A 12559-nucleotide genomic window follows, 5' to 3' on the forward strand; every position below is an offset into this window, starting at 1 on the left:
CAAACTTCATCTAAAAACAGCAAGCAGAAAAGCTTTCAGAATATTGTTTCTCTGTAACACTTTTAGGTGTAACAGTGACATAACTTCACTTCAATGCCCAGACAATTATAGAATCTTTCATTTTGAAAGTTTGGTGACTTATGTGATGTAGGGAAGGGATTGGTGGCATATAATTTTTGAGGGGATATTTCTCTTTTTCCCAACACTGCTCTGTAAAAAGATTTTTCAGTATATCAACATAGTGATGTTAGTCCCATTGTGCACAATTTGGAAGACAGAAAAACATCTAAATCCATCTCATAGCAATAAGAAGTAAGAAGAGGGGTAGGATGAGCAAAAAAGAGGATGTGGATTGATCCTGTTGTAAAACACTAGTTAAGGTTATATGGTGGAGAGTGATTAGTCAAGTATTACAATGTAAATTCATTTATAATTTTGCAAAAATTAATCTTGTCATTAGAAAAATGTTTGACAAAGAGAAATATGGCTAGTCTAATTTATGAATTTCGTCCAACTACTTACTGGCTTCATGTTGTCCCCAACTGTCCACATCATTCTTTTATTATTATCATTATCTTGTGAGCAAGGAAATAATAATGATGTCTTACAAAAGGGAACAAGTATTTATTAAGCATTTACTATGTGCCAGGCATGGTGCTAAGCACTTTACATATATTATTTCACTTGCAAATAATTGTAGAAGATATGCACTAATTTGAGAGCATGGAAAATGTTTCTGAACATTAATGTGTCTGAGGCGGGGATCTCCTCATTAAGTATTCCTCTCCACCAAAGAAGATGGTGATCTGTATCAAGGATTCTTGACTTTTTGTTGTATGCTGACCTCATGATCAGCTACTTGGTGAAGCCTATGGACTCTATAACAGAATAACATTGTTAAAGGTGAAAAATAAACTAGGATTACAAATAGAATTAGTTACTTGAAATTGAATTATTATCATATTTTAGAAATAAATTCATAAATCCCACATTTAGAAATTCTCATCTACATAATCCCTGTGATTGTTTTTATTGTCATCATCACCACCATTGCCACAAAAACCACCACCATCACTACTATCATTATTTTTTTTAAATAACTTTTTATTGACAGAACTCATGCCTGTGTAAATTTTTACAATATTATCCCTCGCATTCACTTCTGTTCTGATTTTTCCCCTCCCTCCTTCCACCCCCTCCCCCAGATGGCAAGCAGTCCTATATATATTAAATATGTTGCAGTATATCCTAGATACAATATATGTGTGCAGAACGGAATAGTTCTCTTGTTGCACAGGGAGAACTGGATTCAGAAAGTAGAAATAACCCAGGAAGAAAAACAAAAATGCAAACAGTTTACATTCATTTCCCAGTGTTCTTTCTTTGGGTGTAGCTGCTTCTGTCCATCATTGATCAGTTGAAACTGAGTTAGATCTTCTCTTTGTCAAAGAAATCTACTTTCATCAGAATACATCCTCATACATCATTGTTGAATTATATAATGATCTCCTGGTTCTGCTCATTTCACTTAGCATCAGTTCATGTAAGTCTCTCCAAGCCTCTCTGTATTCATCCTGCTGGTCATTTCTTACAGAATAGTAATATTCCATAATATTCATATACCATAATTTATCCAACCATTCTCCAATTGATGGGCATCCATTCATTTTCCAGCTTCTAGCCACTACAAACAAGGCTGTCACAAACATTTTGGCACAAACAGGTCCCTTTCCCTTCTTTGGTATCTCTTTGGGTTATAAGCCCAGTAGAAACACTGATGGATCAAAGGGTATGCACAGTTTGATAAGTTTTGGGGCATAATTCCAGATTGCTCTCTAGAATGGTTGGATTCGTTCACAACTCCACCAACAATACATCAGTGTCCCAGTTTTCCCACATCCCCTCCAACATTGATCATTATTTTTCCTGTCATCTTAGCCAATCTGATCCCTACTGTCATTACTATTAAATGTCAGAATATTATTATGTCATCTCCAGGGTAGTGTGTTTGGTAATATATTATTACATAATTCTAGAATTTTTAAGTCCTGTGATAACAACAAGGATTTGTTTTTTTCAGATATGTACAGATAGCTCTCCAGTAGAGACCTATTGATGCTCTTGAATATTTGTTTTTTGAGGCTTTAGTGCCTTCTGGCATTTGATAGTTAAATACATATATTCAATAATCTAAGATACTTTGTCAACAATGAAAATAGTAACTTACGTTTATGACAAAGTTTCAGTTTCAGAAGTATTGACTCCTATTCTCAGATCTGAAAGGCAAGACTGTGTTCCAGAAGTAAGGACATTATGATATAATGTATAAAGAGATGAACAATTATGGGAAAATATTTTTCTTGTTTATTAAATGGTATGATAGAGGCATAGAGATAACTGATAAATTAATAGAAGGAATTGTAATTTTAGTAATAATGAAATATGAATGTAGACTCATGGATAATCTTAGAACTATAGATGATTGAGAATAATGAATCAAGAAATAGGTTGAAGAGTAACCACCTTACAAATGCTACTTATAAGGTTATTAAACCCTGAGTCCACTCTTTCTCCTTTTATCCACCTTCCCCCTTTTTCTCCTCCCCCTTTCCTCCTTCTCTTCCTCCTCCTTCTCCTTCTTTTTCTTCTCCTTCTCCTTTTCCTCCTTTTCCTCTTCTCCTCTTCCTCTTCTTTTCATCCTTCTCCTGTTTTCTTCCTCCTCCTCCTCCTCTGCCTCTTTCTTCTTTCTTCTGCCTTGCCTGCTCTCCCTCCCTTCTTCCCCTTCCTCCTCTCTTTCTCTGTCTCTCTTTGTGTCTATCTCTGGCTCTCTCTTTCCATGTCTGTGTGTGCATGTCTCTCTGCCTCTTTCTGGTATCTGTCTATATCTCTCGATGTGTCTCTGTCTCTCATTTTGCAAGAATAAGTGTGTATTTGTATATGTGCACACCCAAAAAAGGCATGGATTCGTGTATTTTAGTTTTCTTCCTGTTGTGCTATTGCTTTGAAGATGTTTCACCTGCTACATTTGTTCTGCCTTCATCTTTTATGTGTTGTTGTAATTCCTGGTGGTCTCTGTTGATTCACTAGAATTTAAATGACTATAGAAAAATCTGTTCTCAATAACTCAGACACAAACATTTAGTGGGGTATGAAAACCAATACAGAAATGCCCTGTTGCCATTCCTCTGATGCTGCCAGCTAGTATATGTGTGTGTGTGTGTGTGTGTGTGTGTGTGTGTGTACACAAAGAAATGTGTATATGTGAGTGTGTCCAATATTATATTTAAGTCTCAAATTTAAGGTCATTCTGCTACTTGATAGTCATAGTAGCCATCCTGGTAACTGATACTAGACAATTAGATATGCAGTGGTTAAAGCACAAGGCCTGGAGTCAGCAAAACATGTATTCAAATCTGACTTCAGATACTTACTAGATATGTGATGCTGGGCAAGTCACTTAACCCTATTTGCCTCAGTTTCCTCATCTGTAAAATGAGCTGGAGAAGAAAGTGGCAAATCACTCTAGTATTTTTGCCAAAAACCCAAGATGAAGTCATGAAGAATTTATAACAACCAAACAACAAGAAGAAGACCACTGTGAGATTGCCAGTAAGTTCTCAATTGTACAAAATGAACAAGACCCACATTTGCTTTAAATTGGGTGTAAGGGTGTGTGTCTAAAGAACTGGTAATAAGAACTGGTAAAGAGAAAAAAAAAGAACAGAGTAATGAACTCTGTAAAGATTACAATTTAATGAACTGATGGTTTATGTTGGCTTAAGTTGGTTTAAAGTTTGGACATTGACCCTGTAGACTCCCTGATCTGAATAACCAGTAAATCCCTGAGGAGGCTAACAGGGAATCACATCATGATGTATGTCTCTTGAGGATTCTGCATTTTATGTTCCTTGCTATAATTGATTTATAGATACATACATTCATTCTCCCTTTCCAGGCAAAACACATTCTTGATATCCTTTCATATCTGTCTTATGAGTTTCTTTTATTAATGAATTCTTGAATATAAAAGAGAAAATTATTGGAAACAAAACAAGGTATTGTGTACCTTCTAGTATGTGCAATTTATAATTTTATAGCTTATCAGTCTTACTAAAAAGGTATGAAATTCACGTGTTTTGATTTTTCCCATTGTACCTAATTGCTCTGAAAATGTTTCAGCTGCTGCATTTGTTCTGTCTTCATCTTGTATCTGTTTCTGCAATTCCTGGTGGTCTCTGTTAATTCTCCAGCATCTAATTGTATGTATTAAAGATCTGCTCTGAATAATTCAGGCACAAACATTTTCTGAGGTACAAGAAACAATACCAAAATATGCTGTTTTCATTCTTCGGATGGGACCAGCCAGATGTACTGAGGCAGGAGGACTGATCGCTTTGTTCCATCCTACACAAAGTGAACCTCAGGGGTGATAGTATTCTGGAATTCATTCTCTTTGCCTGAGATTGAACTTCAGATACAGGCATGAAATTGTAATGGTTCATCAAAGTCATTTGGAAGCATTTTTTAAACATTCAATATGACTTCCACATCTACTAATAAGTTAGAATGAATATTTCTTAGCAATCTCTGCCAGAAACAAAACTAAAAGGGCCTGTTCTCATAGAGTCCAATTTCACCATTAAGAAAAAAATGATATTTTTATGCAAAAAAAAGGGAAAGTGTTACCCCCCCTTTCCTTGGAAAGAAAATATGTTAAAGTATTTTACTGATTTCTCTAATTTTTGTTGTTGTGATTTCTCTAATTTTTGTTGTTGTTTTGTTTCGGAGGTGTCTAACACTTCATGATCAAGAAAACACTTGAGGTTTTCTTGGCAAAGACACTGGAATATTTTTCCATTGGCTTCTCCCATTCCTTTTATGGAGAAGGATACTGAGACAAACAGGGTTAAGTAATTTGCCCAGAGTCACACAACTATTAAGTGTTAGAGGCTGAATTTGAACTTTTGAAGATGAATCTTTCTGATTCTATACCTGGATATTTATCCACTGTGCCACCTAAATGCCCATTTAGTTTTTATACTAAGTTCATTTCCAAATCATCCTGTTAAAACTGCCCTTGTACAGGGGAGAGGGAATATATATAGTTAACCAAAGCCAACCAAGAGAGAAGCCATATCAGATGACATCTGCTACATTCTGTACCAAGAATTTCAACCTTTTGAATGAGAAAACAAGAGATCGGCTTCATCATTTGGGTTTTCAGCCCAGGGCTGATGATGACAGTAGCTGAGAAGTCAGGAAACCTTTTAGAGCTCTTATAAATTCATTTGCTTTTTGGGAGTTTCCTTGTTGTTCTGATTCTGTTTGTATCACTCTACATCAGTTCATCCAAATATCCTTTGCTTTCTCTGAATTCCTCCCAGGTCAATTTTTTTATGATACAATATGATTTCATATAATTTCTAGATTACAGTTTGTCTGCTTATTTTCTACTCATTGACCATCCACATTGTTTCTAGTTCTCTAGTGCTACATAAAATACTATAGTGAATAGTTTGGCAAACAGAAATACTTTTTGTCATTAACTCCTTGGCCAGGGGAAGCTAGGTGATACAGTGGATAGAGCACCAGTCTGAAGTCAGGAGGACCTGAGTTCAAATCTGATCTCAGACACTTACATATCCTAGCTGTGTGACTCTGGGCAAATCACTTAACTCCAATTGCCTCAATAAAAAATTAAAAAATATATTCTAAAACTACTAAAGGATAAGTGAAACTTTCTGAAAGTTACACTTAGAAATGCAGAATTTTCCCAACAGAGAAATATTGGAAATTATGGAAAAATACTTTTAAAATAGTTCACTTTTATATGTGTTTAGAAAGTCACAAAATAATCCTATCGATTGGGTAATTAATGGGATATTTGGCTAAAAAACTAATTTTGATTCCATAAATATGCTATTTGGTTAAAATAGCATTGATAATAAAATTAGTCTTGATGAAAGTATGTCTAAATAGAGCTTTGAATTATAAAAAGTATAGCATAATATAATCACTCTCCTATCATCCTCCTTTACTACCCCATAGGAGGGAGGAAGGAAAGAAAAAAAGGAAGGAAGGAAGGAAGGAAGGAAGGAAGGAAGGAAGGAAGGAAGGAAGGAAGGAAGGAAGGAAGGAAGGAAGGAAGAAAAGTAAATGGACAAGAAAAAAAGGTTGAAATAAAGGAAAGGAAAAAAAAGAAGAAATGAAAGGGAAGGTAGTGGGGGAGAAGAGAAAAGGAAAAAGGAAAGAAGGGGGAGGAGAGTGAAAGGAAATCTAAATTAATCACTGTTAGGAAATTATGATAAAGCTATGACTCCATTTTCCATTTTAGTGGCACAACACTCCAGATTTTCTAAGGTTAATTCTCATTCCAACTCTCAGTATCTCAAGTAGGGAAGTTGGATCATCACAGGAAAAGAGGAACAGTAATATGGTTAGATAATACTAAAGATAAATAGGCTAAAGTACATCCTGGAAGTTTACTGCTTTGGGAGATGGATCGAGAGAGGGAAGGGAAGAGGAGCTATTACTATAGGAATGTACTTAGCTTTTAGTTCTGCAGAGGATCCTCATCTCCTCACCTCTCAAGATCATGAAGTCAGTTATTGGGGATCTCTAGTATTCATTAGGTTGATGTGTTCGTGTGTGTGTGTGTGTGTGTGTGTGTGTGTGTGTGTGTCTGTCTGTCTGTCTGTGTGTGTGTGTGTGTGTGTGTGTGTGTGTGTTATCTGGGATCTCAGAAATATAACCCATACAGGAGAAAGGAAGTTGAGCATGGCCATCTCATTAGATTTGGCAACAATCTTCTCCTAGTCTGAAAATGAAATACTCCAGGTTAAAGATTATATCTCTAGTTACACCTTAAGGAAGCATGGTTCTAGGACAACTTGGCAGTATCATAGCCATCCTAAGGGTTCCAGATTCTTAGTTTCAATTCAGAATTAGCAACAAGGCATGAGCAGCACCTTATCCAAGGCAGTGCAACCTTGATGATGACCTCTTTGATGTTACCAATTTCTTATTTAATAGCTTGTAATTGAAGAAAAAGAAAGGCAGGAGTTTTACAAAAGCCCAAGAAGTGAAAGGAGGAGAGAGAGGGAGGGAAGAGAGAGAGAGAGAGAGAGAGAGAGAGAGAGAGAGAGAGAGAGAGAGAGAGAGAGAGAGAGAAAGAGAGAGAGAGCAGAGAATTATTTGCTGAACTAAAAATGTAAAACCTTGCCCTGTGGTCTCCATAAAGGTGAAGTCGGTTTCTGAAAATATACCTCTGGGAGATGTTTGACATTTCTAGATGCCTTTTACATTTTAATATCACCATTTGCACTTTTCATCATTTTCTTAAAAGGCAAAAAATGGTTGCAGATTACAAACCTTTGTTTTTCCAAACATAAATAACAAGGGAAGTGGATGGAGATGTGTTATTTTCACTAAAAAGGTGGCTCTACAGGGACAAAGGCCAGAATCAATTTAATCAACTAATCCATAGAGACTATGTATGAGGATAGAAGGCTGGAAGAGAATTTTGAGATTAGAAAACATCTTCTACTTCATCCACCAGGAAGCAGTTGGAAAGGAAGAACACAAAGTTCACTTTATTTCCTTATAAACTTGTATGAATTATTTTGCCTCTGTGCCTTATTTACTCATCTATAAAATGAAATGGTCATTCTAGATGACCTGAAAAGTCCCTTCCTGTGTCAAATGCTGTATCTTATGAAACTTTTCAAGATTATGGAGGAAAAGCTAAGCAGAAGAGGTTTTTACTCAGAGTAGTAAAGGGGCAGAATTCAGAATAGATTCTGGAGCGTCTGATTTCAGATCTGCTTATTCAGATTATAACAAAAGATATGTTATATATTGGGGAAAGAATTGAAAGTGGACTAGAAGATAATTTGGTTTGAATCCTGTCTTTGACACTTAATATTTATGTTATCATAAGCAAATCACTTGAGTTCACTGATCCTGGGTTTCCTCTTCTATAAAATGGAACTAATAAGAGCTAAATGACCTACCTCATAGAATTATTGCAAATGATATAACAACATAACAATATAATTTATATAATGTACTCTATATGCTAGTCATCATGATTAATGCCATGATGTGGTGCTTTGTCATTATAATGTATTTCCTTTATTAATTTCACAATGAAACATATTCAGCGCATACATACCCCTTTTTTTTCAGACTTCAACAGCCACCGTGAACATTGTGGTGACAGATGTAAATGACAATGCTCCAACTTTTGATCCATACCTGCCAAGAAATTTATCTGTGGTTGAAGAAGAAGCCAATGCTTTTGTTGGACAAGTCAGGGTAAGTGGAACACACTCAAATACTCTAGATTAGGTTGGTACTTGCATAAAATAGTAATAATTTGATGCAATGTCTAAGATCATCTGAATATAAATGAGGCAAGTTAGAAAGTTCATTCACTTTCAGACCAATTGGTGCAATCTCAATTGTGTATTTGTAAAAGATTCATCCTCTTGTTGGAGTTTGTACTGCCTTCACTAGTGCAGATTGTAATTCAGATTTCAGCCTTGACAATTCCATGCCTTTCTTCACATGAAATACTCTAAAAGGTTCCTACTCAATGCCTTTGAAATTTGGCAAAACTTCTTTACACTGGATGGGGACCAGAGCAGTACTCAGAAGGCTAAAAATAACTTTGGGTTTATTAATGAACACCTCAATTTTGCAAAATATTATTCTATAAATGTCTTACTATCAAAAACAGATTATCCATTGATAAAATAAGGCTTATATTTATTGTTTTAGTCTCTGGGCTTTCACATGGTCATTGTGTACTTAAGGCTTCTTACAATTTTGTTTATTACAAATTTGCTCATTTTTGTGAGTGATATGTTCTGATATTTAGATTTCTTATTTCAATGAGCTAAATGGTACTATAGTACTTCTGTTAGTGAACATCACACCTGATGTTCCTGTGTGATATTTGGTTCTGCCTATCCAGGAATCCTGACTATGGTGTCTACCTACTATGTTAGAGGCTTTCCTCTGATCCCTTTAATATGTCGTGGATTTCATCATAGATCCCCAATAATCCATCCTTCCTGTGTCTCTGTCTCTCTCTCACACACACTCATACACACACACACACACACACACACACACAGACAAACACACATACACACACATACATACACACACACACATAATTTGCCTCCTTTTCTAACCATGAATATGATTTTGGTGCAAGAGACAACAGAAGAATTTGGATTTGAAAGAAATTTCAGAATAAATCTAAAGCATCCATACCCCACCCTCTGTTTTAACTATTGACATTAAATAACTCCAAGGACACAAAATGAACAAATTGCACATTGCAGATTCATGTCCAAATACTCTAACTTCAAATCCCTTGCTCTTTCCCCTGCCCCAAGTTATCCTAGATGACCAGTTATCTTTACCAAGATTTCTATATAACCCCATGGATATTTTTTATATTACTGAGATCCCATATAAATGTAAATCTTTTGAAATTGTAATCTCCCATAATCCAAAAAGCAAGTGACCCACCAGAAAGTACAGGCAGCAATAGATTTGTTTTCTTTTGTTCCTAGAAGTAGCTTGGAATGGCTAACATTGCTGTGTGATTTCCCAAATCCCATGCTCCTACTTTTCTCTTTTAACTTTGAGTCCAGAACCTTTGCCATTTGAAATTCAGGTCACTCATATTTAATATGTAAAGGACTGCTTGCCATCTAGGAGAGGGGGTGGAGGGAGGGAAGGGAAAAGTAGGAACAAAAGTGAGTGAAAGGGATAATGTTGTAAAAAATTACCCAGGCATGGGTTCTGTCAATAAAAAGTTATAATTATTAAAAAAAAAAAAAAGAAATCTAGGTCACTTAGGGATGAACTGATAGATTGACCTAATGGACTACTATTTATTTAGAAACCTATATGTGATCATATCAATAATTTTAGGATAAATATCAATTTTCCATTTTATAGTCCTGTTAAAAGAAACATATTCAGTTTGCTAATTTTATGTGTACATATTTATTTAAAAGGAAAATTGTCCAATAAATCTCTGCAGATTTGACATGTAAAAATGTGAAAAAGTCTTCATCATAATACTCCATCTTCTTCCTTTATAAATTGTAGACACCATCTTCATGGCTACAATATACTCCATTGTAACCCAAAGTCCTTATCTTCATTAAAGATTCAGTTATCAACTCCACCAAGAAGTCTTCCAGGAACCTTCCCTCACTAAAATGCTTTCCCTTACCTCAGTTTTATTGTACTCTATCAGTTCTGTGTGTATATATGTGTGTGTGTGTGCATGTGTGCACATATGTGCATGTATATACACATTATATCCCCCAGGAAAATGTAAACTCAGCAAGCACAAGATCTGATTTCGATTTGGTTTTATGATGCCAGTGCCTGGCATAAGAATTGCATGGTTGACACTTCATAAATGGTCATTGGTTTGAGTTGGGTTAGTTTGGATTGGGTTGGATCGGATTGGGTTGGGTTGGGTTAAATCAGCTGCATACCGGCCACCAAGGCTGGTCATTTCCCAGTAGCCTTACATTTCTTGCTTTATAAACATTCTTCACCTACCCTGACTTTTTTGAGTTTGCAGCAACAAAATGTAGTCCTGAGTCAACACTGTGTTCTCTGAGTTTTGAGACAAAAGAGCCTGAATTTATTTAACCTGAGCTGCAAATATATTCCCATGGTGAGCATGAGATCTACATGCTCAGTTTTTGCTGAGACAAAGGGGTAATAACTCAGTTTGAATCCCTTAAAGCCATTTCAGCATCATTAGTAAATCGAGGCTTTTAGACAGGGAAAGAAACTCTCATTCAGGAAGAAAAAAATCAATGTCTCCTTCAACGATACAACTTAATATTAAACAAAATAAATCAAAACCTTGGTGGCCTTGCTTTGATTAATGGGACTGTCGGATCCCTGTATGGTAGCCCAAAAGATGAAATGAGCATTTTTAGGGCACTTTTTTGGAAGCTCAGCATGGCACAGAACAATGCCTGAAACAATACCTCTCTTCTCCAAGTGGGTCACAAGTGAAGTAGATTATAGGTTCTCACCAGCAAAACTATTGGAATACAAAGACGGTGTGGTGTTCACAGAGGTCGGGGGGAAAAATGGCATAATTTTTAAAGCATTTCCATTTCACTTATATTCTTATTAAATATTTTAATATTGGAATTTTATTAATATATGTGCATGTCTAGAAGAAAGGATGCACCCCTAGGTGTCAGCCATCCTTTTTACCAGCAAGTAATAAACAAATTAGATTGACTCCGAAGGACATTGTGGTAAATAAGTATTTTAGGTTTCCTCTATACCCATTTTGTGACACAAAACTGATGCTGAGTCTCAACAGCTGATTGTAACAGTGGCTCCCAAAACAATTCTGCAAAGGGAAGTCGGCTTTGGCAAGAGATTGGCCAGTTATCTAACGACTGGCTTAAGCAAAGATCAGCGTGGCCCAACTGGCTTATTAGAACCACCATAATGTTAGCTTACACGGATTGCACTGAAAGGGCTGTAGGATGCTTTCCTTTCAAGTGCCCTGAGCAGCAGCAGCATTCTGCCATCCCAACTCTTCAAGGAAGTTTTGCCAGTATTTGCTAATGACAAGGCAGACCCCTAGAGAAGGTAAATGATTTTCTCTGTGTCATATAGCTGATTATCAGAGTTGGGATTTCAAAAGAGATCTCATCTGACTTCAAGGCAGGAGTCCTCTCATCATCTCCTGAGAGTAGTGGTGACCCCGGAAAGAGCAGTAGGGGAGGTCAAATCCATTTCAAATCTGGGGATTTTTTTTCATGTAAATTATTTTATTCATATTAATGTTTTAGCTTTTTCCTTTAGAGTTCATATTTACATAACAGTGGTGGATGCTAATTATATGAATTTGAGTATTAATGATCAGATGGCTAGAATTCTGCAATTTAATCTCTATTTAGTCACTGTCTGCTTCAGTTTCCTCAAGTCTAAAATGGAGACACTTTCCAGGTGGTATACTGCTCATGAGATAATATTTGCAAAGTTTTCAATATAATGTCTGGTGTATGTCAGGTGCTTAATAAATGCTTATTTCCTCTCTCTTTCTCCTTCCTTCCATTCTTCTTCTTCTTCTTCTTCTTCTTCTTCTTCTTCTTCTTTCTCTCTCTCTCTCTCTCTCTCTCTCTCTCTCTCTCGCTTTATCTTCTTCTCTACCTTCTTATGTATAAATATAAATCTAGCAAAAGCATCAATTGTTATTGTCAATCTGAGGATCAGTCAGTTGTATTAAAGTCAGGAAAATCCATTAAAATATTGTCTAAAGTGGCAGACTTTTTAGTCATAGCATCTCTCAGTGATTGTGCATACATATCCCCACCCCCATTTTATAGATGAACACCCCAAGACTAAGAAATATTGAATGACTTGTCAGGTTCCCATAGGTAGAATCTATCTGAATGAGGACAGTTATTTTTATTATTGTTATTATTGTTGTTCTTACTATTATCATCATATTTCTTGGGGTTTGTTATTACTTTAAAAAAATTGAATA

At 35.9% G+C, this 12559-nt stretch overlaps 1 protein-coding gene across 1 annotated transcript in view; it reads left to right on the top strand.

The window, feature by feature from the left end:
• PCDH15 (protocadherin related 15) overlaps positions 1-12559 on the top strand; it is an 859006-nt gene that overhangs the window by 574782 nt on the left and 271665 nt on the right. The window contains exon 17 of the mRNA XM_051973865.1: positions 8188-8316. Within this exon, the coding sequence (XP_051829825.1) occupies positions 8188-8316 (129 nt within the window). The remainder of the gene's footprint in view (positions 1-8187; positions 8317-12559) is intronic.

The sequence above is a fragment of the Antechinus flavipes genome, chromosome 2 (genome assembly GCF_016432865.1).
Source record: "Antechinus flavipes isolate AdamAnt ecotype Samford, QLD, Australia chromosome 2, AdamAnt_v2, whole genome shotgun sequence".
NCBI classification, from domain to species: Eukaryota; Metazoa; Chordata; class Mammalia; order Dasyuromorphia; family Dasyuridae; genus Antechinus; species Antechinus flavipes.